We start from the raw sequence: 27,629 nt of genomic DNA, 5'->3' as shown, positions 1-27,629 counted from the left end.
AGGTGACGGACGTTTTACCCGCAGCGATAAACGACCAAAAGGCGATCCTCATATCCGTGCATATCTTCGATCATGCTAGTTGCCTATATTACAGCATACAGAATACATACATAGAGTTTTGCCTTGACGCGGTTGCGTGGCTGTCGGGAAAATATGTTCACTGACTGATTTAATTGTGATATTATTGAAATTACTCTACATACAAACTAGGTATAACATAACTTTTACTTGATTTAGAGACATTTAAAGCGGTTACGAGTTGATGAAAGTACATTAAGCATTATTTGTTACTATTGTTTCTGAACGTAAGCTGATCCTAAGCTACAATAGACATTATTTTTTTAGATACGGAACCCCTAAATAGTCACAATCTTAGCAGAAATAAAAGAGTTAAAGAAGAAATTTGCAGTTTTTACTATAACTCTTATATCTCTGACTTATTACATACAAATAATGTTAATATCATTCGAAATAATCACATAGTAAATATTTCAACTATTACTATTATCTACAAAAAATGGTCACTCACCTTTTCTCCACTAGAGTAAAAGAAGTATTTCAATTTGACAATATTACAGTGCTCCAGCCGTCGCATAATTTGAAGTTCTCGATTCTGTAAAGAATATAATACCATTTCATCTATACAATTTACGTACATTATCTATTCAATAGTGTACAACTTATGCTATAAAGAAGTAGTTTAAATAATAATGCCAATCACAATAGGAAATAATACACAAGGCGACAACCGCACGTAAAAAAACAGTTCAAGGCGGCCAGTTAACTGATCACAACAATGATACATTTATATTTATACAAACAAAAAATCTTTTGCAGGAAAACTTTTTACGTTTGGCTCATGTGCTTGAATTCTTCCCAGGCCAGTCGGTGGAAAAGGTTATTTAGACGATGCTCTGATCGATATTAGAGATTCCGTAAAAGTGAAATTAGACGATACGGCACGATAGAAAATATATTATATCTCGAAGAAAAATAGGTTCCTTTTAAGATATACAGGATTTTCGGTTCAGATGGAACGAAACATAATTTTACTAAGCAGTAAATTGTATAGATAGGGGATACATTTTAATGCGTAATAATAGTAAATTGTGCAACATGGGGTGTAAGTTAAATATTGCAAATGAGAGTATAGTTCGTGAGACTCGAGTTCGCAATATTATTACGCCCCGAGTTACACACAATGTTCTTCATTACACTTGCGATACAAAAATGAATTATAAAGACAAAAAACTATTTATTATAATACTAGAAACTTCATAACTCCCTAGGGAAAACGCTTTTTCTATAGTTCCCGCTATAAGCCTGCGTGCAATTCCACATTTACTGAGCGAGTGTGATGAAAAAGTATATTTCGTTCGATCTGATCATACCAATTTATATTGTTATTTTGTTTTCATATGGCTGAAAGCCCAATCTTATGATCAACCGATTGGCGGTGTTTTCGGGAATTAATTCTAGCGAACGAACTTTGTGATCATGTCATTTACGCAGCGTACTACGTAGGCGAACAACACGCGAACGCGAAGCGATGCGGCGCGGGGTGAATCAATCCTTTGATAGAAGTGTCCTACGTGGGCGATCTCGTTGCGAACGCGAACGCCGTAGGCCCGCTGCGCCGCGCCGCTTCGGTTCGCGTTCGCGAGTTGTTCGCTTACGTAAGACGCTGCGTAAGTAATTCGTCATTTTCGGAACTTCAACTGGCGATAAAACTAAAAGGTTACAATATTACATAGAGTTATCTCGATGGTTTTGGTCCCGAGATTATCAACATTTGATCTACATATCTTTAAAGTATTGACCGAATGATCGTACAAGGCTTACGTTACGTCGCGTAACAACAATTTTACGAACAGGCGCCGGCAATAGCCCGGCCAGTGCAATTAGCTACGCCACAGGTCGAGACAGAAGTGGCAATATGTGGGTCGAGCAACTTTTTTATTGCTGTTATTCTGCCCCGTAAAACCAATAAAAGTATTTGGTTTGTAGGTCATAACATAATATAAAGTAATGTTTGGTTACGAGTAGCTATAGTTATTAATGTTGACCTAAAAAACATTACCAGTGCAATCTGTGCAATGAACCCATTCTTGTAGGTACCTAATATACTTTGATAGGTGTTGTAAAATTGGCCAGACTTAAATGTTGCCTAATGGAGATATACCTATGACGACCGGTCTGACCTAGTGGGTAGTGACCCTGCCTGTGAAGCCGATAGTCCTGGATTCAAATCCCGGTAAGGGCATTTATTTGTGTGATGAGCACATATTTGTTCCTGAGTCATGGATGTTTTCTATGTATTTAAGTATTTGTATAAGTATCGTATATATCGTTGTCCGAGTACCCACAACACAAGTCTTCTTGAGCTTACCGTGGGACTTAGTAAATTTGTGTAAGAATGTCCCTATAATATTTATTTATTTATTACTTCTGCAATCCGTGGACTGTCTTCTCTGGTTCTTGGCAACTACCGTGAGTCATTTATTATCAGAATGTCAAAAATCTAACACCTTACCCACCATTCGGTATGTCTAAAATATAATCTGTATTTTCCATCATTTATCATTCATTCCGTCCAAATGCCAGAACGAGTAAAGTCAAGCCAAGTAACACGTGAATGTCCATTACCTTAAACCTTTTGTCCTGGAGCACTTTTTTGATGGCAATGAGCTCGCCGGTGTCACATAGTTTGGCCTGGTAGACGACGCCGAAGCTGCCGTTACCGATGAGCTTCATGTCGGCATAGCTCACTTCCTGCGGCCGGTCGGGGCCTTGCCCCGGCGTCGCCACCACAGTCGTCACCTTTGAGCCGTCCTTGCCTGGAAAAAATATCGAGCCGTTTAGTATGCCATTTATTACGTCCCAACTCCCACTATACCACTCATTAATCTTATTATAAAACATTCTCACTCTCTGAACTAAAAGACGCTAAAGACCAGCAATCATTACCAGGCGTTTAATTTGAGAACGCTAGTAAAGCTCTCGTCACGTATCATTTGAACGTACATATAGGTATAGGTACTACGCCGCACGCAGCGTCAGATGCGTCCACGTTTATGACCTCGCTTCTATCTATTCCACATACTTGATAATTGTCTTCTGACAATGACAATTCACTGTACCATGGTTACTTGTCAACCCATAAATGTACGATTTATTGTTATAGCCAGACAATATTTTGTCAAGATATATATGGGTGAACAAAATATTAATATTAAGTGGGTTCCAGGGATAAATATGGGATAATGTGTTATAGTTTGGGATGCAACTCGACGGCGCTACTCGCGGTAAGTACTCTACAACCACTTATGAATGGCAAGTGCCGGTCATCTTATATGGTAAATAGCGATTGGTGTACGTGCGCAAATCTAGGTTACCACATGACCCGATCGCCCTTTTATGAATGCTAGTCTAGCTAGATTAATCGCGTACATGTTCATAGTTACCTAGTGCTTGCGTCAAACCTATAATGGATTACTTCAAATGCAATTTGTCTGTTATTGGAAAACTACAAATTGCGTTTACAAGTTGCAAATCAAACAAGAAATACGGCACATATGCAGCTGTAAATAAAAACACGCTTAGTTATAGCTTAAAATTATATTTTACTAAATTACGAACAGAGATAAAATGATCGATTACGAATATACAGATAAATAAGGGTTGAGCAAAGTTTGGTTCACTAGAAAGGCAAAGAGCCCTGCGGGGCTACCGCGAAAACCGAAATTCGCAAATTGCGGGGATCTTTCTCTTTTACTCCAATGCAGGCGTAATTAGAGTGACAGAGAAAAATGTCCGCAATTTGCGAACTTCTATTTTCGCGGTTATAGCCTTGCGCTTACACACACATTTAGCTAGGACTTGGTACAGTAAACTGCAGTTAAGTGACCTGCATAGAAATTTGTTTACAGGGAGGGGTCACATAACTGCAGCTTACAGTACTTGTAAATCTCACAATCAGAAAGTTTTTCTGTCCGATCTCGAAACGTCAAAAGCGCACTCGAGGAAAGACTTAGTTTTAATCTTGTATTTACAACGGAATTGCTTACGCAACGATCAAATGGCCTCTCTAATGCAATTGAGTGTGTGACGCAAATGAATCCATTTCACTGTAATGCGTGCCTGCGGCTTGACAACTTAGAAACCACCTTTGTATACGAGAGAATTTAAGACATTGTTCTTCCCCCCTACCAAAACTTCGGTATCGTAATAATAAACTATAAGTTCGTATATAAATTAATATATAAACGGTATTTCGTTTGAAAAATTGTAATGTGATAATGCTGATTCGTTTTGCTATAATTGGTTAATCAAATTGTTTACAGTTCCATATAATAAGCGTCGTTTCGACTGTCAAGACATGTAATTTTAATCGTTAACATTTAGTATATACCATTATACCTAAATGTTTCTTGTTATACTTAAAAAAAACTCACCAATTGATTCCATTATACCAGAATAATTTATAGGCATGGCTCGCATCCATGTATTATACATCATTTTTACACGGGGTTGTCTATAACCCCGATTTTAAATTTTTATACAAAAATATGTACAATATAAATGTGTTTAGAAAAGGTAACCATCGAGAGTAAAATGTCATTTTTGATGGTCCGTTAAAAAACATGTCAACACGACATATATTATAACCGGACGCGACTCGTTAATAAGCAGTCGTAAAATTAAAAAATCATGTATGGGTAATTGTGTAAGATTTTATAATAAACTTCCAAACCAAATTACTGAATTATCAATTAATAAATTTAAGAATTATGTAAAGCGTAAACTTATTATACCACACAAGACTACATGAATGATAAACCAACGTGGGATTAATTTTGATTCGAAACGATTAATTATTTATTAGGTATATTTGATTAATGATGAGGAAACTGATAATCCAATGCATGTACAGTCAACAATACTATTCGCTTAGCACCTTTGCATACAAACTTCTATGCAGGGGCGGGGGGGTACCTTTTCTCTGCAGCTGACTGTACCTACTTCTTTTGTTGTTGTTGTTTTTTTGACATTTAGATTTTATTCTAATAACATTCTAGACTAGTACTTTCTATACAATTTTTTTATGTTTGACTATCTTTTTATGAAATTCTCAGTATTATTTATATTTGATCTGTATAATAACTCAATATTATTATGGAATAATATTAACATCAATAAATTGCTCTGATAATTAGCTTAAGATAATATATATGTACATATTAGTCACCATTCATAAGTGCTTGTTGCTATGCCTACATGAATAAAGTATATTTGAACTGAACTAAACAAGATGAAAAATATGAATTTTCATACAAGTCCTACGTCCTACAACAGTAACAATTTAACACCTTCCACATTATAGTAATAAATAAAAGAAGTAGATAAATGACAGACATTCTTTACTTCGAGCAAAACAATGGAATGGTAATTTAAGTCAGATGAGTAAGAATGTCAGATGTTACAGAAACATGCCTCACATTTGTGTATCGATTCGATATAGTGTTTGTATTATTAAATTGTCTCTGTATGGCACTTACGTTGTATAATTTACAGTGTGATTAACAACCACATGAACCAAATCAATAGAAGCGACACAAAATAATATGTCCCCTTGCAACTAGCTAGACGCTTTGTTGGTGCGTCTCATATTAATTGATATTAGGTACCATCCCCAGTAAATAAACCTGTTTTGGTACAAAGTGCGCTTACGAAAATATTAGTTTAAAATACTATGCGAAGAAGTGACGGATCGCAATCAATATTGCATTAGAGGACAGGCACGTGACGAATACAGACCATTAGCGCAGCAGCCAGTCTATTTACAAAACATTTTGTTTAGTAGACAGTCAGCAGCAGAAGTTGCTAAGCGGGCGAGGTGTTCAAAATTACCTTGACACGCTCTTATTCTCTTAACAATAAAGTCGCGTCAAGATCATTTTGAACACCTCGCCCGCCCGCCTCGCCTCACCTTACCAACTTCTGCTGCTGACTGTACTTCGACATTCATCATAAATAACATAGTGTAACCGGAAGTCAGGTTTCATTCTGGTCCGCCAGTCGTGTGGCTGAAAGCATTATGAATAGCAACCCGTAGTGTAATCGACGCATCGCAGTTACGTAAAGATGCTCTGCGCACGCAATTGTTCTACTCGTGTCACAAAAGGATCTACGAATCTGATCGCGTTGACAATTCCGCAACTCACTTCTTACAACTCATATTACATTCCTAAATGCCTATATTGTTTGCAAACGAGTTACATTCCTGTATTTATATATACTCGGCCTCCAAACTATAACAATATCTTTGTTCTCAGTTATTTTATAAACAGGAAACTTATCGGAAGTGTAAAAATTTTAGGTACTTCCTTGAGCACCTGTGCGCAAGCAGTAAATTTTGTCATTTCCTTACCGTATTCCGAGACCTAAAATTGGACTGAAATGAAATAAATGGTAAACGAACAAGCGTTCTAAGAATAATTTAGTGTTTCGTTATGATATTGACATTTTCTAAATCTCCAGTCCAGGAAATCAATTTACAACTTGTGTTAGCTTGTTACTGATGACTTACGACACGTCTAAAAATATCACAGGTCACACATATGACCTAATCTGCCTGACGCAGATATAAGCAGACGAGTAATTCGTTAAAAACCTATAAAATAAAACTAAACAAAAGGAATAAAATAGTACATTTCGATGCTAGTACGGAGATATCTTAAAGATATCGATATCGTAAATATTAAAACATTGTACTATTATTACCTAAATATCGTTATTTACGATTATTTGTGTATCGTATATTTATAAAAACAATATCGAATGTTGCCTTTGGAAACTTAAAACATTCTTGCAGTAAGAAAATACGCCTCTTCTTTGACAGGCGTTCCGTTCCATTCAGACAACTTATTAAGAACGGTTTCTCAACATTAAAAAATAAACGTGTTATAATACTTATAATGATGAAGAGGTAAGTAATAAAATATGAAATATGCATATATTTTTTTGTATTCTTACATTAACAGTAGGTTTTTATGTTAATTACGACGTTTAAAAGAAACTAATATTAACACTCATCAATAAGTAGTCATGAATTGAACAAGTAAAAATTTTAAAAAATTGGAAAAGTAAAAAGCACTAGTTCGTGAAAACCAACTTTCGGCACGCTAAACAGCCACGAAAAGTAGCACTTTTTGAGCAACTGTATTAAAAAATACTTTGGCAATCGTCAAGCAACATAATTAAGACAGTAAAATTAATATCCACGACGGACGTAACACAGTACTTGAAACATAATAAGATTCAAAGTCAGGCGATCAAACATGAATGACCGCTCTTAAGTATGCATAAAACTTAGTATTGTTCATTCCTTTCAATTTGTAATAAGTACATAGGCTGTTGACATTTATACAAAATAAGACCGTTGTTATGGTAATGTCTCTGACCATTTTTTTAAATGTTTAACTCAGCATGCGTAACAGACGACCATATTTTGCACATTGCATAATCATTACGAGTTAACAAGTTATAATGATTACGAGACGTAGCAAGACGACGAGCCATAAAAATATAAATCAAAATACGATTTACAAGATATTAACAGCTAATGAAAATGACGATTTCAGAAAGGAATACAAAACAAGCGGCATGAATATGACACCGCCATTTTTACCCCTTAGTTACATTATATATTTATGTAAAATAAAGCTTTCATTTCCTGAGAACCTGAAGCTTAATTTTACAACGGACCCACAACAACACGGACTTTTGACTATACTAGTTTAGATTTTCGTAAGTTCATTCGTTTATAATACAATATAATTATCTATCTCCTGTTGGGTTCGATTTTAAAGATGAATGGCATTGGCAATGGTAATGGTCGGGGTAGCGGGGCGGAGGGGCATCGGTGTATTTGAATCGGTTTGGATTTCCCATCACTAAACTTCGGCTGTGACGAGTTGACGACATAGGTAAGTTAGGTGGTAAAAAGTCGGCAAGCTTGCTTTCAATAGAAATCGTGATATTTGCTCTAGGTATATCTGTGCTAAATATTTACCAATAAATTCGTCCAAGTTGTAGTATGGTCTCTGTGAGCAAAGTATATTTTTAAGTTTGTTCGAAAAAACACTTTTCTGATTATCATTTATCGACTTATAAGTTTTTCCTTTATAAAAATAGATGGCTATGTGATAAATGTACAATATAGTGTAACCAGTTCCAATTAAAAAACCGCAAATCGATGTACAGGTTAGCCATTTGGCACACGCATACTAGAGGTCAAAACAAAATTTTTGAGACCCTCAGTTCCTAAAAAAAAATCCCGGGGGGGGGGGGGTTTGTATGAAGAAAAAAAATTTTTTTTTCCAAAACCTATCGTGTGTGGTTTTATACGAAAGGGCTTTTTGAGTCGATTCTAAAAATATATCACATAATTACATTTCGGCCATTTTTTTTAAATTAAAACAAAAAGAATTTTCGAACAAACATAGTTTGGGCTCCTCCAGATACGATATGGCTGATTTTTTTTTGTACAATATACCACAAATGATACGTTATATCCTCATATCCAACCCCAAGAAAGCAATTTTGATAATAATATCATAAACATTTTTTTTTAATTTTTCAATTTTACAAACTGACACAGTTCTACTTCAATACCTATTTTACGAGACTTATGGAACTGTACTGCAGATACGGTACAAATATTAATCATAAAATGATACGTAATATCCATATATTGAACGGGAAATACCTCTTTAACCCTTTAACTGCGCCTTTTCATCGGTTGGTATAGTTTGTTTTGTTTTTGACACAAAATATCAAGATTGTATCCTTCAGATACGATATATGTACCTTACTGATTTTTTTTTGTACAATATACGTACATCGTAATAATACGTAATATCTTGATATCTAACCCCAAGAAAGAAATTTTGAAAATAATTTCATTAATGGGTATTTCATTTCATTTGTGGTATATTGTAAAAAAAAAACAGCCATATCGTATCTGGAGGAGCCCAAACTTGGTATGTTTCGAAAATTCTTTTTGTTTTAATTAAAACATAATTGCCGAAATGTAATCGCCTCAAAAAGCCCTTTCGTATGATACCACACACGATAGGTTTAGGAAAAAAAAAGTTTTTGTCATACAAAAAAATTATGTTTTTATCACTCCCCGCCGGGAATTTTTTTTAGGAAAATTTTTGTTTTGACCTCTAGTATGCGTGTGCCAAACGGCTAACCTGTACATCGATTTGCGGTATTTCTTTGTACTTGGGGTAGAGTTGCTTCCGCTAATACAATGACAGTTTTGATACAATGTTTACTTAAAAGAGGCCTATGTGTAACGGGAAAACATCTCTCTATTAATCTTTTTTTGTATAAGTAGAATTTTATTTACATATGTGCTATTGCCCCTTACCTCTATGCCGTATCTAATAATATAGCTCTCCAAATAAGAAAAATAAATAATCTTTAGCGTGTCAACATTTACAATTTTAGTCATTCTTTTTAAAGAGTAGCAAGCTTTCGCGAGTTTTTTTGCAACGAAGTCTATGTGATTGTGCCATCACTGCCATCTAAGATATGGGTCTAATTCAATACCAAGGAAACGTATCGAGTCCGTCTTGCTAATAGGCAGATCTAGTCAGACTAGACTATCATCAGAGTTGACAGTACGTCTAAGTCATGTAAAAGGTTCTATCATAATTCAAACCCGAGCCATTTGCATCAAACCAATTACAAAAATTGACCTATACATTTTTTGTAACTACGTTGAGCGCATCACAAGTATCAGCTTTAAATATGATGCTGGTATAGATGATATTGTCTGGTAAGTCGTTAATGAATATAGTAAATAACAATGGTCCGAGTACAGATCCCACACTTGATAATATTATCAGCTGAATTCGTAGTACGTCCGTTCCCTATTTCATCTGTATACCTGAGTTCAACATACTGTTTCACCGATTAAGCCCTGAGAATAGACAAACATCGCCTGAGGAATTCCATCCTAGCGAGAGAAATAAATGAGGGAAAATGTCACAGACCGAATCAAACACAGGCGGACCGCAGGTACAGATTGTAGGTATACATACAAGATAAAACTTAAGTCACCCCACCTGCGTAATTGTTTGCAGAATGCTAGATTTATTGTAGCATGCTTTATTTATCGTTTATCACGTGTAAAGCGTAACCATATTACGCCTGTTGAGAACTGCATCCGCTGTTCTAATCATAAACATGCATTGTAACATTGTATAGGTACAATTGTAATAGTCATAGTTACCTATTTCATATTGGACACACAGTAATCAATAGTTTGATTTTGATCGATCGAACTTCTTCAGTTGGCTATATATTAGTTTTGGTAGGTTGCTAACGTGTACTTTATATAATACCTAATGATACTGACTGTCCGGGTGATCAGTTGATCACAAATGATATCATATCACGGCAATTTAACTAATTTTACCCAAATTATATTCAAGTAGTATTATCGGAGGACTGTAATGTATTTTGAAGTGAGGTGATACTACTCAGACTAGAGAACAATTGTATTCTGTTCATACGGGGTTTATTAATATAAATGACAGACCTATTAGGAAATTGTTTTGTATTACTTTCACAAAGGAGTGAATCAATCATATCATGTCATGGCTTTTTCGTTCCAATATGTCTCGTAAATAATGATTGATTGATAAGAATTATTTACTAACACGGTTATAATATCCTCGTAGTTTATAGAATGCAGACATTTAAAATTTACGTATACAACTTACAACATACGTTGAATCAAGTATTCCTACGCAGGTAATTCGCATTCAGAAAACTAGTAGAATTCTGCCAAGACTATTCAAGTTACGAGGTGTACCCGACTTTGTGAGTAGGTAGGTAGGTACGTGAAAGCCCCATAAAATGTTATATGTACAGTACAGCGTAGAAGTTAACTCAGGAGCGGGGTGCGCCCAGGGTAACACCTCTAAATACCTTGACTTTAGTGGTAAACTTTAGTACGAAAACTACACTAGAAAAATAGTTCAATATGGTATGTTTTTGGAGCCAGCGTGTTGGTCACGTCAGCGCCAGCGTCTTTATCGCCATATACATAAATGAGATAAAGATAACCGATAAGAGTAATGTCAAGTTCGATAAAAGGTTTTATTGCCAACTGTCTTTATCAAACAATTACTTTGTATTATCTATACCCATCGAGACGATGAGATGATGAGACTGCGTTGTTTTATTCTACCTTCGGTCTCCATCTTTTGACCCGCTTGACGATTTCAGGAACAAGCTCAAATCATGCTGGCAAGTTAAATAAAAGCTTGTAATCAATCACTAGATAATATTTTTTATATGAGCGAGAATCTATCATACCCGCCCTGAAAGACCTCAAGCCACATCACAGCCTTAGCAACTCTTATTGACGCAAGCGCAAGACCAAGCGATACACTACACTCCCTTGTTTATCATAGCATACATTCACTTTAATATAGGCACGCTCGTTAATTTACTTAATAACGGTTATCTCAAATTGTCGGTAAACTTAATTGTATTTTAAGCAATTAAAAATATGTGATACGAAATTGGCAAGGCAAGGTGAATAACCAAAAGGTTTCTATTTTAATTCATTATGAAATACATATATTCATTTGTTAAATTTATAGGTTTATTTTTAAAATAGAATTATTTATTTATATTTTGTTAGTTCTTAAACTAAAAGTACCTAAATTACAGGACACTAATCTGTTGCTACGCTTTTGCTCATAAAATTAAAATCTTAAATTAAATCCAACTGCACATGGTTACTAACCTTTGGTTAGCGTGTATCGAGATCACGTGTTAGTAATAGCACAGAATAACTAATGTAATAGTTGGAAAGTGAAGACGAAGGTTCGGTACATTGCACTTCTGGCCGTAGCGGCCAGCAGGAAGCTAGGGAAATGTCAAGTGTGGTGTGTGATATTCCTACTAGGGCAATCAAATTAGATTTTATTCGAAAAATGAATTCCCAGCAAGCTGGAATTCGTTTTAACACCTTCATTTGGTCCTAAATGAGTGTATATCCGAATTTGCGCAGGTTGTAGCATCCCATAAACCAGGCGTACTCGATAGTTCAAGTAACTCCCTCTATCTCGCCAAGTCGAGCAAAACAAAGAGGCACGACCGTAACATCCTTTTCTTGAAGCCACTTAGGCCATTTTCTACGTTCTGTAATTTTGTGATAGCTAAAGCTAGAACCCTGAATTTTAGTGTCGTATAGAGCATAACATGATTAAGATATATTCTCAATACCATGGAATTTGAACATGTAGGTTAAGAATCATTGCATGTCAAAGTTCCTTATTATTTTTGTCACTGACACACACTCACGATCACAGGTGGTAATCGCACACAATGCTTTACTTGTAAATACTCGTATTTGTATTGCTCAAACTGCTGTCATTAGGGCTAGCGCTATGTTCAATTAAGATTATTTTAAATAGTTGACTAATTATCCTTATGTAATTATGTAGCAGTGCGATTGCCAAGTCATTATAAGTATTAAAAAAATAAAGGTATCTAACAACCATCCCTCTGTACCTTACCACCCCCTGGCACTGACTAAAATAACCGACTTGGTATCACATTACATCTCAAAACTTTTTTTAGTAAAAGAACTGCGTTGCGAGACTTGCATCTTGATGGGATCTGATATAACTCAATAACTAAGAGACGAGGTCAAGCAAAATATATCTCTTTGTCTTACAACAAGCAACAAGGACGATTCCTCATTGCACTTTTATATCCAGTAAGTAGGCTCAGCGTTACAGACAACAGACGAAGTTCCTTTTTCTGAGAGCAAAAATAACTTCGCACCCCAGTACAATTACACTGATTGACTATTCAAATGGCCATGATCCTTCAATACAATGTTGACATAATCACGTCGCATTTTCATGTGAACGATCGGTTTTCAAATTTCAACTGGAGTAATCGGAGGACTTGTTTGTCACAATCAACAAAAAGGCTTTGTAATTTATACCCAACTGTTGAAAGGGGAGGTGTGTGTACAACTTTGGTATGGCGTATTGGCCGATCATACTGCGCATCACATAGTCTATAGCAGCGGTTCTCAAATTTTTTTGGTGACGGAACCCTTTTGGAAAGCGAAATATTTGACGGAGCCCCAAATTCAAATTTTGCGTACGTCACTGTGGGCCAGATATATATACCTATAGAAGAGCTGGTTTTCTTTCTTATTATTACAAGTATCCTTGCGGAGCCCCAACTGAGGCTATAATATTTTGAAAGCAGTCGTGTTTTAAAAAGTTTGACTTTATATTCGAAGTTACTGATGGTTAGTGGACGATGAATTGTGCAAAATACGTGCTAATTAGAAGTGTGTTTATACTGTTTATCAAACAAAATTCCGCGTTAGCTTCTACTTCTTATCTCTGTGGTTACCATCGTATGTAATCTAATGCTTGATTGTGTACCTACTTTTATGTTTACTTAATGGAAATAAAGTGATAATTATTAAAAGTACAAGCAACTTTAAAAACAAATTTACCGTTTACTTATAATACTTAAATACATGTTCATATTCTTATAAACTAATTCATGGAAGGAACGTTGTGTCTAAAAAATTTGCAAAACAGAACGTTCAATATGACACGGAACTTATCGTTGTGTAGCAAAACGGGAACGAAAAGGCGTTTTAGGTACCTATATATGTATTACTATAAACCTACATTGTATTTACAAATGTTTATATATCCACAGTTACAAACTAAAGAGATAACAAAACAACTTAGGGGACAACTTGAAAATAACTAAAAAAACCTTGTAGTGTTCAGTAAAAATATTGCAAACTTTCCCGTTCTTAACTTATGGGTAGGTACATCAAAATTTAAAATCCATACTTATCATTAGTTGAGTTATACCATATACCTACATATAAGTACATCCATCCTCTCGGTGACAAGCCGGTATGCATTCATTATTATCTTATTTGCCTATAAAATGTGTCTCGACTCGATGTCGACCACGCGAGTAATATAATGCATTTGCTAATGGAATAGAACTACTTACACGATTGCCTTATTGAATCCAATGTGCTGAGTACATAGATAGATGCATTTAAAAAATTACAAATACACACAACACACAATAACAAAAAAAACTAAGAGATGAAATTGTGTGATCCAGCATATTGCGATAATCCAATTAGCACACGACTCTTTTGAAATTTTAGAATTCATGTGTTGTTTGCGCCAAAAGACACCATTTTTGTTTTGACCACCAAGAAAGTGTCATCTTTAGCTACAAGTTTGGCATACAGTCACCATTAGATATATTTAAACGGCTAAGGAGTGTACAAATATCTGAACAAAGCCACCTATTATCAAGAAATTAAAGTGCATGTTCAGATATTTACGAACACTTGGCTGCTCCTATATATTTGATGGTGACTGTATAAGACTCTAAGAGTCCGAGTGAAGGATTGCCGCATTGCCGGAGCACGAACAGACAAGATGGTGAAGGTTGTGAGACTTGTGAGGAAACGACGACACTACAACCGAACTAAACTAAAGCTATACCAATCAACTAGGAGTGTTCTGTACATGGGCAATAATTCTCCGGACTACGCTACAACTACAATCTAATAAAAATATAAAGATCAGGAATTACGAGTTTGTCGACTTACGTTTGTTAATTAACACTCCCCAAAAGGGTACACAGGTACACAGTTGAGGTTCAACATGAGTGTTGGAATTCAATTTTAAGATGACTTTATTACACATTGTGTCAGTCGGAGCAATTGCAGTTAAAAGTTGAATGCACGTGTTCTAGAAATGTAAACAGTGGGTATTTCTAGAGTAGGAGCATCGTGCAATGGTTGCAATGTCCCGACCCAATCAAAGATTCCACGAACAGGAGAACAATTGCCGGGGTCAAATCCTAAGTTGATTGGACTAATGAAGTGCGGCACATCTAGCACTTACGCGACGTAGCGCCCTTCTTTTCCGTAGCCAGCTCGGCCTTTTTAGGAGTTTCCACGTCGCCTGCGCGCCGCAGCAAAACACAAAAGCAGCATTAGAACAATGACATGGACATACATGTATGATACAACAGGGAAATACCGGTGATATTACACGAGATATACATGACACTGGCGTTATGAAGATGTCGGACACTCACTGATGGTACGTCGGAGTTTCTTACAGAAAGACGACAGACGATCACAAGCGCGGCTGATTTGGGTTTTGTCATTGTCAAGTAGGCGCAGTAGGGAGGGTTCGGAGCGAGCGGCCACTTCGCCGACGGGGCGGAGCAGTACACCGGGCCCGTCGGAGACCGCCAGGCTGTCCACGCATACCGGGCCTGATCGCTCCAGCTTGAAAGGTTAGCACGCGAGCGCGCGACGTGCTAGACTGCCGGCCGATCGAGGCGCCGCGCTCGCGACGCCCCGCCTCTAAGGCCGACTACCTAATTTACTACTGACTTGTCTCTGTGTGAGCTCAGTCCTAGTATTATTTGACATTGATACCCATAACTATTATTCGTAATCGCAGGTCACGCTTACACTGGATAGCTCGAGGCGACGCAGTATGTAATTCGATGAACACCGAGATACATATTACATTTACACGGTAAGAGCATGTTTGTGGTGCTAATTCAAACAACGCGACTCCACACCTCCCTATATAACTTTCATGAAAACATGTGTCATGATGCACAGGAATGTTTTCCTGAAAGAAATAAAACACGATCGGACAATTAAGTTAATTATACGCCCTATACAATGTCTAACGAAGATACATAGCACTTATACATTGGTCAATCAAGAAATGTTTTTTGCAATGCTATGGATAACAAACGCGGCTAATAACGTAAGTATGAGTTCTACTAGATAAACTAGATTAAGAACTTCAACAATAGATTTGACGTATGTAAGTACTAAAAGGTATAATACAAATTGCCAATATTAGTGGCAATAGGATCGCACACCCGTATTAGCATACAAGCTCTATGTAGATTTAACAATATTATTATATTTTCACACGATTGCATGACTTTGCGTGTACTTACTCGTGTTTACTATTAGTAGACCAGTAGTTTACTAATGTAAAAAAAGTTTATCAGTTTACGACAACGATAATAATGTAAACAGTCGTATGTTTATAACAATGCCCGCGGCTCTGTGTAACATCCTTTCCGTAATCAGGATTAAAAAAATATAGGTACCTATATCCATTTGTCTTAAGATTTTTCATGACAAATTCCTTTTAAAACTGTTTAGTAGAATTAGTAGTTTTCCCGTGAAAATGCTACAGAGAGACAGACAAGAGTTAAAATTGTATGACGCAAGATATCTTGTTTCACGTAATTTATAAGTCAATCTCACTAATTTATTGCAATTTTGATCGTAATGATATCGATTTACGAGCATTGCTGTATTAGTTAGATTAGTCTTAGCCTCCAAGTAAGGTAATGATTTGATACCCCGGATATTTGGGTGCGGGGTGCGAGAATAACTTTGTTTATTATAAAATAGTTACCAAACTATGAATAAAAATAGGTAGTAAGCTCCAAACGGGCTTAGAAATGTTGAAATAGTATATTTTTTTACAGTTTTGACTTATTTTTTGGGTAGTGTAAAACTATTGTAAAACATTCCCGCACCCTGGGGTAATTGATGAGATAAAAATACCCTCGAAAACTCAAGCAAATAGAGGTACCTACACGATTCTATTTTAAAATATTTGAATGTATTGAGTTTATTACGATCAAAAATGAAAAAAAAAAGTAAACTAACACGATTTTAGGGTCAATCAAAAAATCCTCAAAAATGCCTTAAGTACCTACACAAATACTGTATTGAATTGTTAACCATTTTACACCGAAGCTTACAGTCTGGTCCCATTCGTACATAAAGTTTAATTAAAACTTGCATGTTAGCAAATGAAAGCTAAAATAAAAATACTGCAGGCTCCATATTGGGATGTAAATCGTATGCCATGCAATATTTTTGGAAATGTTACTTATGCCTAACGATACATTTGACTGAATAATACTTGGTAAAATGAAACCAATTAGGTACCTACCTAAACTTTACAGTGTCACAGATCGTAATTGGCCGTATTATTACAGGTCAGTCACGCAGCAGGGGACCTATGATGGATGATGGCCACCTTTACGTCGAGTTTCGGAAGTCTGGGACAAAATTATATTGCAGAAACATTTTCGCGGACCAAATTCGCAGACTCACGGGCCGGAAAACTGGCCCGCGGGCCGTAGTTTGAAGAGCGCTGGTCAAAACTCACAGATGCGATTATAAAACTTAACTCGACAAGTTTGTATTGATGATGTACCGAGCTCAATGACACCACAATATGTATTGTCATTTAATTTACATTATTATGTTAAAATTCAGGCCAATTAAAAACCGGAAAATGTATCAAAATTTGCACTAACCAGCAAATATGTAATTTAAAATGATTTTTTTTAAAGTAGGAAACATAATAATGGGTCCTACTTGTCTAATATTTAGTGCAGAATCCTATCACGTTGTGTAGAGCGTGTAAAGCTTCTTATAAAACTAGTGATAATGAAACGTGTCGTCACTACTAAACGATAAAAGAATTTGTACACAAGTCGACCACAATAAACTAGATATAGCAAATTGCGGTTTTGTATTTTTATATCACAGTACGTGTTAACGTACTTACGCCGCACTTTTTGTTTACTTGATTTTTATTACTTTTTTCTATTGCGTAGTAGGTTTTTTGTGTATCTTTTTATAGATAAAGAACTCTTATAAATTTACCTGGGGTAATCACGCGGCCATGGCTAATAATGTCTTAATAGAATTATGTCTGTCATATGGTGGACAATTGGATTAAATTTCGGCGGAGTTGGTTGGGTTCCTAAACACGCGAAAGATTAATAAAGCGACATCGGAGAGAACACATCAGTAAACATAATTAGTACGCAACAAGAATCGAAGAAGTGGATCGACGATTAGTTGTTTACACCATTGTGAGGCTGAGGTACACGTAAAGAATGTAGCGATTGAAAAATTTACAGAATAGGAGTATAGGCCCCAGATAGCTTAGTGGAACAAGCGCGTTGTCACCGATAGCAGTGGATTTTACGGTTGAAATCCCGCTTGAATCAAACTAGATTTTCCTTTAAATAAGAAAATGATCAGATCGTATGTACGAGTAAGTTACTGATTCGTAAATACTCACAACTTTGGGAACAAATCAAATTATCTTTTTAATATATCTTTGATTTGTGTTTCTAAGTAGTCACACTACTATATTTAAATTATAAACTGAAATAGATGTCATATATTAGAGAAAAAGTGACGAAGCCCTCCAGTCCGGCCTTCACCATTGGAGGGCTTCGTCACTTTTTCTTTAATATATGACATCTATTTCAGTTCGTAAAATTTAATAATGACTGAATTAAAGAATCCAAAGACAGAAAATCAAAACAAAACGATAGAAATATACTAAAGCTAGTGAAGCAACTTCTAAAGGCAAAATGAAGATGACTGCTATAAATGTTTCCTAACTAACATTTCCCCAATGTTTGTCATATCACGCGTGGGTGGACAACAACTGTAGGGAGACACGCTAAATATACTGGATGCTAAGTAAATTCAGCAAATTTACATCTAATTCGATGAAAAGGCGTCAAACAACGCACCCGGTGCGAAAAGCGAATCTTGTACAGGCTACGTAAATATGAGTATGTAAATATAGTAGGTTTACATAGTAAAGTAACAATAGGCACAATGCATTTTCTCGCTAATCCCCGGCAACACCATTGTTCTTGAAAGACGACACCGCGTTTTATCCCGCGGAAACAGTCGGGCTCGGGAGACTCGGGAGTGATTTGCCGTAATACATGAGAGTGAAGCGGACGATAAGAAACTCCACATAGATCGAGAAAACAGGCTAAGTGCGAGTCGGACTCGCGTTCCAAAGGTTCCGTACATTACACAGTTTTTAACTATGTATTTTTTTTATGTGAAACGTGAGTGAAATGTCTTTAAAAACTCGTAGGGTAATTAAGTCCGACTCACGCTTGACTGCACAATTCTAATAGGTTTTCCTAACATCTATAAGTAAAGAACTATTTTGTGTATCTTTCTCAAAATTTTAGATCCAGTAGTTTCGGAGATAAAGGGGGGAATGTGAGGGGACTTTATAGTGTCAGGCATAGGCCACTCAGGCCATAACCAAGCGGAAAACGCAATGTCCCTCGTGCACACTGGCCTTATCGTATATCGTATATATCGTAGACCTTATTGTAAAGCCGTAAGGTCTACCAATGGTCAGTAATATCTGTACTAAGTCTCACACCACCTAATTGCCCAACACACAAGTTGGGGTGTGATATTTAAATACCGCGAACACCTATCTTCGCAGATTGTGGGCATCTTTCTCTTTTACTTCAATTATGGTACAATTATAGTGACAGAGAAAGATGCCCGCAATTTGCGAAATTCGGTGTTCGTAAAATGACGTTAAAGAGCAGGTATTTATAGTAGTAAAGGTTGCCTGGAAGAGATCGCTTTTTAGCGATAAGACCGCCTGTTGTTACCTGGTTCTGTTTTTCTTTAAAAAATTCTTTGTAGTTTTACATGTATGTAAAATGTATAGTTTTGGTGCAATAAAGAATATTTACTTACTTACTTAATATTATAATACTACCTACTCTTAAGCATTATTCTTAATCAGGGTAACATTACCCTGATATGACTAAACATGACATGACGCTTTATATAATTAACAATAAACATCAACGAAGGATTGAAAGCTAAAAATGAACTGGAAAATCAAGCTAAAACAACAGAAAAGGCATGATTATTAACGTTCTACTCATGAATTGGTGGAGGAGGCCTATGTCCACAAATGGACATCTCAATAAATATTTATAAAATAAATAAATACAATCATTATTAAATTACTTATAGAATTAAATTATAAAAATGCAGGGAACAATAATTTTAAAACAAAACTTAGTACTTATCTTTATAATTGTATAAATTTAAACTGCATAAATTATGAATATATTATTAATACTAAATCTATTTACAAAAACCACTGCATGTTTTGTAAACTAGTGTAATATTTATTGAAATAAATGGCTCTACTACTACTACTCATGAATTTATTTCGTTACTAAAACTCCTAACCTTTCCCGTTCCCGCTATAGGTTATACACTCCACCACCCTGCTGTCACGAGAGACTAACTGCAGATAATAGGACGAACCGGTCGAGCCAGCTCGCTATGACGCGTCGCACCTCGTGTCCGATTACAATAGCTTGCATAGCCGTGGGGCCGGCGAACCAGGATTAATGGGCTGTTCGATTACGCATACTAATCTCGAGGTCACAGTCAGACTGGCAGGTCTTAGCAATCAATTCAGCAAGCAATGGGAATACACTGAAAATGTTTCGCATTAGCTCTCTTCACTGTCAGACACACACACGCGCGGAAAGTTCAAGCGTTTGAAACGAGGAGTCAGGGTACATATTCAGATATTTTTGAGAACTGAGGCTGCTTACATCAGAGTAGCATCTTATTGCGACTGTAAAAGTTGAAATGAAAAGTTGCCTTTGTTCTTTGTATGAGTCCCTCTCCCCCTATCATTTTCTTTTTTAAATATACAATATACGCCTGTCAGTATTCGGTTAACGATATACATCCCGCTGACATGCGTACAGTAAGATGAACATGATTGAAGAGGAAAATATTTTAAGAGTCCTTTTGCTTTTGTAAGGACTTAAAATATTTTCCAAGTATTCCAATGAGGTTAGCAACAACAACAGCAGCAACGGCGGCAACCCACAAGTTACACATAATGGTTTTAAATGTCTTGGAACCAAACAAGTCTGTACTCTGTGGTTTATGTTGTTTGGATTTGGCATATCTACAGACATGTTTCTTAACTTAATTACGTTATCTGTAAATTCAGGATTATTATAGGAAGATTAGAAGAAATGTGTGTAAAAAACACAAGAATCTAATAGGTAATTTAGAAATGGAACCATGTATATAGGTACAGTTTGGTTCCTTTTCCAATTAATATAATATTCCCGCTTGATAACGCTTATCTAGATTCTCAACAATCAACGGAGCAGGCATTCAATGAGTTAATTGGTCCGTGGAAGCGGCAAACTAAACAGGGAGCTAATCTAACCTAATTGTCAATACAGCAGGATGAGTTGCTTACCGGAAAACAAATAAGGAATACAGTGAAGTTATCTTGATAGAATGATAATGAAACGAGTATCTTATTCTCGGGTCAACTTTCTCTTTATATTAACGAAGGCAGTCTATATACAGATTTTATTATTGGTTTGACGTTCGAAGCCTCACCTTGTTGGAAAATCCTTGCCCAGGCGGAAAACTTATAATTTCCTTTGTTTTACAGTAATCACATTTATTACTGTTAAAACAAAACAAATACCATTCAAAACGAATTCTAATTTATTTAAAGGCCGCTGGCTTTTCGCGCCCGAGGCAATGCCTTTTTTTAATTATAATTTATAACACACGAATATGATTAACGTACTGGGATATTTGTGTGAAAATACTGGGCGAATTTCCAAAGGAGGCCGTGTGACGTAAGTAGCGTGTTTACTCCCGAGAGGTGACCACGCCACGCAACAAGAGCAAAAGCATGACGATTCAGCCTCATCTATTGGCGTGTGATTTATCTCGATCAGTATAAGATGACCTCAAGATTCGATATAACATCGCTCTTGCCGGTCTGACTTACACTAGCCGGTAAACGTTTTAAACAGACCAATGTCACCACACACGCGAGCCTAGGATACGTGGACAGTTGTTGATGAATTAAATATAACCCTACAAAATTAGTAGGTGGAACCGGTTATTTTGGGTACAGTTCTGAAGGGCGATGCGATGTCAAAGATGGGACGGTAAAGAAAAATTTCTTCATGGAAAAATGTGCAATAAAAATTTCATTAAATGTCTGGAACGCAGATAACAAGTTGTCCTTCTTTTGTTTCGGAAATAATAAATCTGGAATATATTTTCTAAAAAATTCACTGTAGGTACCTATATCATGTGGCAAGTATAATACGTGTATTGCCTTAAACTGCGAGCGAAATCCTTTAAAGTACTAGGGTTTTCATACGTCTAACTGGTTGTCATACGTCATTTAAATGGATTTCGCTCGCAGTTTACGATGCCTGATAATACGTGTATTGCCTCCGACCGACGTTTTAGTTTGTGTCAAAATTGTGCAAATCAAAGTAGCATTAAATAGTAAGTTTTAGCCTAATTTTCGAACAGATCGTTTTAGATACTTTGTTCGAACTAGCCTAACGAGGTTACTATGATATTAAAGATAGTATGAACACTTTCGGTCTTCATCATCAGACCAGTTTGATGGTATCACAAAATTTCCTTAACGGGAATTTTACTAGGTATGCATGCAGTTCAATCGTAAAACAGGAGGTGGGTCAAAGTACGTCCTAGAAATATCCAATATCTTTGAAAACCCTTGAATTAATAGAAAGAATTAAATTATATACGTATAAGTGAAGATGTTTTTAAATATCTGTAAATACATTACTCATACAATATCTATATGTCATCCGTTTAGATCATTCCATTTGTGTCAGCTTTGGTGTATCGATTTCGACGTAAAGATGGAGAAACAGATAACAACAACAAGAAATCGACATCCGTCACAAACTGCGAAATTAGCATTCCGATATAAAAAACTGAAAGTAGGTCAAGCATCGCCTTTTCGATGATAAACTCGGGCGATGTAAATAAAGCGGAAAATGATTTTGTCGACGTTCTCCACTCTGTCGCGGAGAAGTGCATTTTTAATGAACTCGCGGACTACCAATCGATATGACAAGAAACATTCTCTTAGCTTTATGTAGTTGGTTCAACTGTAGACTCATTGGTATGTTCTAATCTTATCAATACCTGTCAAGATAGTAACATAGTTTCTTATTGCCGCTATAAAATTCTGCAGTAGAAATATGTAAGTAAATGGGCAGTTTAGTAATAACAGTTATGACTTTTATTACATGAACTGACGTATTTATTGTATGTTATTCAAACGAATGCTATCAATTTATAACTGATAAGGAAGTGTCATTTGTCCTATAAGTCTTGTTGTTATGCTGTTACGCCTTGTTAGAAGTTTAAATTACAAAATACTAATTATGTCAAAATTTTACATCCATCCTTACATACAAACCCGACAGTTTGTCGGCTGTTTACCAGACTGTGCTTATACATATCATCATCATCTTCCTCGCGTTGTCCCGGCATTATCCCACGGCTCATAGGAGCCATGGGGTCCGCTTGACAACTAAACATATATAAGTTGGAATAAAACGCAGTCAATGTAGAAACAGTCAACATGCGTATTTAATACGTTACATGACTTTTGTAAAGTCTAAATGCTGACATACATATAACATGTGAGTCTATAGCGCATAAAAAGTCTGCATCACATGTGATCTACATGGACTACGTAACCACTCAGCTGATTCAAAGATGGAGGCTGTTACGTTGAGAGAAAAACAATGTTAAGCATAACAAGTAACTTAATCACAGGCCAAGAATAAACGTACCATATCTTTTGACTAGTAGCGGTAACGAGGATTTAGGCCGATCATCGGGATCAGCATTCACAGTGTATATGCCGCGGCGTCGCAACATTGTATCTAAACAAGATGCAAGGGACGCACAACACTAAGAGCAAATGCTCTGATACTTTTCCTAATTCACATTTCCACATCACAGTATAATTTTAGGGTACACAGAACACAGAATCACATCATGGCAGACCGAGAGCACAGACGCGACGGTTTGTTTTCAAAATGAGCACCGGATACAGGCGGCGAATAACCGAGGAAATGGGTTAATGAACCAATCGGAAATTTTGCAACATGCACCGCCTGCGACCACGTCGCTCGACTGTGACCGATGTTTAGCGAAAGGCGACTCGAAAACCGAGAGTGCGTTTGCGCGATTCTTCCGCGAATGGCGGATGGCGCGGTCACGCCGGCCGCGAGATAGCGAGATCGTCAACGCCACACCACTGATAACGGCGCGATAGCACCCACTCGTACCTACTCCGCGAAACAACTGAACGGCGCTCATTCGAGGCTACGGGTCCCTACAAGTAAATTACTTAAAAACCCCACCACAATCTACATTCTTGACTGTAAATAGCATTTTGCTTAGCGCGGAAGTCAAGCTAATTTAAATAACTTAAGTTATACGACTAGCGTTACGGGGCAATAAAATTTTCTTTTTCCTAACTGCCTCTTTCAACTATAGTATTATATATATATATAAATGCCTATGACTATGAAGATTGCGATTAATTCACAAGATAAAATATGCTGCAGGCCGTAAAATCCACCAAGATAGTAAAAGCGCTGAATAGATGGATTAGGAACTACCTAATTAACTGAACGTCTTGAAGAAAACTGGGAGTGTTGAAAGAAAATGCGAACTGGCCAATAGGTTATTTATTCAGTTATGATTTTTTCCTAGGGAATTAACTGAGTTAACTACTAATTCAACAAGCCACTCTGGCAAACTTCATTACTGAGTAGGTAAACTAATTAAGTCGTTCATTATACAAACGAGTAGGTATTAAACATTAATAAATGCTGCACCGTTCCATTTCGTAATACTTTTCATTAATAAACCTTCATTAAAATTAACATAGTCGAACGCTTGCAAAAGAGTAACAATCTTCAATGCAAGCCAAGGGTGCGTTCAGCGTTGCCAAATCTACCGAAAAATCTGTAAACCTACAGATTTCAGGTATTGAACAATACCATAAAAACAGAAATTTACAACAAGTCTACAGAATATTGGGATTTTCTTCTTTGGCATAATCAGTTTTTAATACAATAAGTATCGAGTGTCTTTTTTAGGGTTCCGTACCCAAAGGGTAAAAACGAGACCCTATTACTAAGACTCCGCTGACCGTCTGTCTGTCTGTCACCAGGCTGTACCTCATGAACCGTGATAGCTACAGTTGAAATTTTCACAGATGATGTATTTTTGTTACCGCTATAACAACAAATACTAAAAAGTAAGGAACCCTCGGTGCGCGAGTCCGACTCGCACTTGGCCGGTTTTTTTTTAATTTATCTGATTATGGCGCTTAAAAGTATAACCTTAATTTTAATGTCTTTGTAAGTTCTGATCTTGGCTAGATTTTTACCGAATAACATTATGCTTTCCTATGTGGCTTGTCAAAAATGTGCTATTGAAATAAGGATCTAGAAGTTTAAATTATTGAATTTTAGAATTGCTTAACTACAGATGCCTGATTCGGGCCTCGTCACACAGGAGATGATTTATCACAATCAATCATATTCAATTACCCATCAAAATATTCTAATTAAAATCTGTAAGACAGAAAGTTTATCGAAAGGTAATCATAATCATAAAGATATTATGAATATGAAAATGAAATTTTCACCGTAATCATAACGATATTCACGATTTTCAACCTTTTGATCTGGCAACACTAGCTGCGTTGCAGAGGCATTAAAAATGCAAACGCGCGTCCGTCGAGGTGTTTACCCGTGAAACGTACGCTCGATGAATTTTTTACGCGCTCCCGTCCGCAATGCTACAGCCGAGCGTGCAGCAGTGCATCGGTAGACAGTCAGCGAGACTCCTGACACAAATTCAGAACTAGGTCATGCAAATTTAAGATACTAATAGCTCAAAAAGGAGGACTCTTGCATGAAGTGACGTGGTGTGTTGACACGTCCCATGTTTAAAGTTCCGGTGTCAATTATATCATAATAGGGCCTTTTTAGAATTAGGGTCCGTAACGTAATGGAATTCCACCCACCAATAAATAGTAGATTGTACAACAAGGGCATAAAGCGATCAATTTTTATCCGAGGCAATTTATTGGGCCACTATGATGGTTCATCATGTAGATGAGCCATAACGTAACATAATCCCGTCTATCTGTCTCTAGATGTCTTTGACGTCAATCACCATTGTCAGTTTAGGAAGACTATGAAAAAATATTGGCACATGCGTTTTTACGTCAGTCTAGTTACTCTAGTTGAAATGCGTGAAATTGAAGCAAGAGCAGCGGCAGACAATATGCCTACAGCGGAATATTTGGACGGGCCAAGAGCTCAAAAAGATCTACACAAGATCCGGCAAGTTTTAGATGGATGTATAGATAGATATTTTTGACTCGAGCTAATATTATCAAGTGAACTTATTTCCACCAATCCAAGCCGAAAACCATCACATTGCAACCGTTATGTAGTTTATCTGAGTAAGTAAAATGACGTTTCATTTGTAAGACATGACATTTCTTAGTACCACATGAAATGTCATTTTAGTCTACGGAATAAAAAAACAGAATATAGGTAATAGTACATTGTGCAACGTGGGGCGTAAATTAAATATTGCAAACGAGAGTATAGTTAAATCGCGACGGCTTGCCGGAGCGATTTATAGACTCGAGTTTTTGCAATTATTATTACGCCCCGAGTTACACACAATGTTTTTCGTCACACTTGCGATACAAATTGAAGTATAGACAAAAAACTGTTATTTATAATACTAGAAACTTTATTACTCCCTAGAGAAAACGCTTTTTCTATAGTTCCCGCTAAGCCTGCGCACATTTACTGAGCGAGTGTGATGAAAATTACTATAATGAGTGTTTTTCTTAGTAAGTCACTTTTTACGCAGCCTTTCGTCAACAAACCCTAAAGTTTATTCGAACACGCTACTCGAAAATAACCTAAGGGTTGCCTTATAAAATTTGTGGCCCTAGTGAAAAAGGGTACAAGTCCCGCAAAGCTTAGCTCTAAAAGGGCATAGGTGTTACGTGGAACTTGCGCCCTTTTATAACTGCGCTGCCCGAGACTTGTACCCTTTTTCACTACGGCCATAGAAATATTTCTTGGAGGGTCTAGGCTAGGAGACTATTTCTTTAGTTTATTAGGCAATGTTATTTATTAGAGATGGGCCGAATATGGACTTTGGCGAGTACTAATCTTCGGTTCAGCTCATACCGAACTACCAAACCGAATATTCAGTTGGGCTAAAACTGGCTAAAACGCTCAATACAACTTTATACAGTTCCACCGTCTGCACTCCGCACGTGTTTTCGATTTCTGGATTTATACCACATGTACGTAGGTAGGTGCTCCTCAAATATTTACAGTATGACACCACCTGGAAATAATGAGACCCAACATACTACTGCATATCACGAAGAAAAAGCTACAAACGCGATTTGAAAGTGTTCAAGTGTCTAAAATGTACTGCATGCAACTTTTTCAGCCCTATTGTAACGGAATTAGATAAATATTTACTGGAGAATTTGCTTTAGCGGGAGAAAAATCCGTTTTTTTTTTCATTTTAAACATATTAGGTTCGCCAAACTTACGTTTAACGGCGAAGTGATACACTCATTCATTTTCAACATTATTAATCTAAATTACATGACTAACTTATATTACTAAGAATTGTGAATGGTGGACAAAAAATTAAATAAATTATCATTTAATGAAAAACTTAGCTAAAATATACCCGGGAGCGCCTG

At 36.5% G+C, this 27,629-nt stretch overlaps 1 protein-coding gene across 10 annotated transcripts in view; it reads right to left on the bottom strand.

Annotated features, from left to right (window-relative positions):
• LOC134747857 (glycogen synthase kinase-3 beta-like) overlaps positions 1 to 27,629 on the bottom strand; it is a 48,181-nt gene that overhangs the window by 17,673 nt on the left and 2,879 nt on the right. For 4 of the 10 annotated variants that reach the window (XM_063682511.1, XM_063682512.1, XM_063682513.1 and 1 more), the window contains exons 2-4: positions 15,009 to 15,068; positions 2,647 to 2,837; positions 530 to 613 (exon numbers count right to left, since the gene is read on the bottom strand). In XM_063682511.1, the coding sequence (XP_063538581.1) occupies positions 530 to 613; positions 2,647 to 2,837; positions 15,009 to 15,068 (335 nt within the window). Of the gene's footprint in view, positions 1 to 529; positions 614 to 2,646; positions 2,838 to 15,008; positions 15,069 to 15,204; positions 15,460 to 23,649; positions 24,062 to 27,629 lie in introns of those variants that run through there. The other 6 variants (XM_063682514.1, XM_063682517.1, XM_063682518.1 and 3 more) reach the window with 4 other exon arrangements.

This window comes from Cydia strobilella, chromosome 15, assembly GCF_947568885.1.
Source record: "Cydia strobilella chromosome 15, ilCydStro3.1, whole genome shotgun sequence".
In the NCBI taxonomy this organism is placed as follows: domain Eukaryota; kingdom Metazoa; phylum Arthropoda; class Insecta; order Lepidoptera; family Tortricidae; genus Cydia; species Cydia strobilella.
The sequence above is the reverse complement of the archived record's forward strand: the minus strand, read 5'-3'. Positions and strand labels throughout refer to the sequence as shown.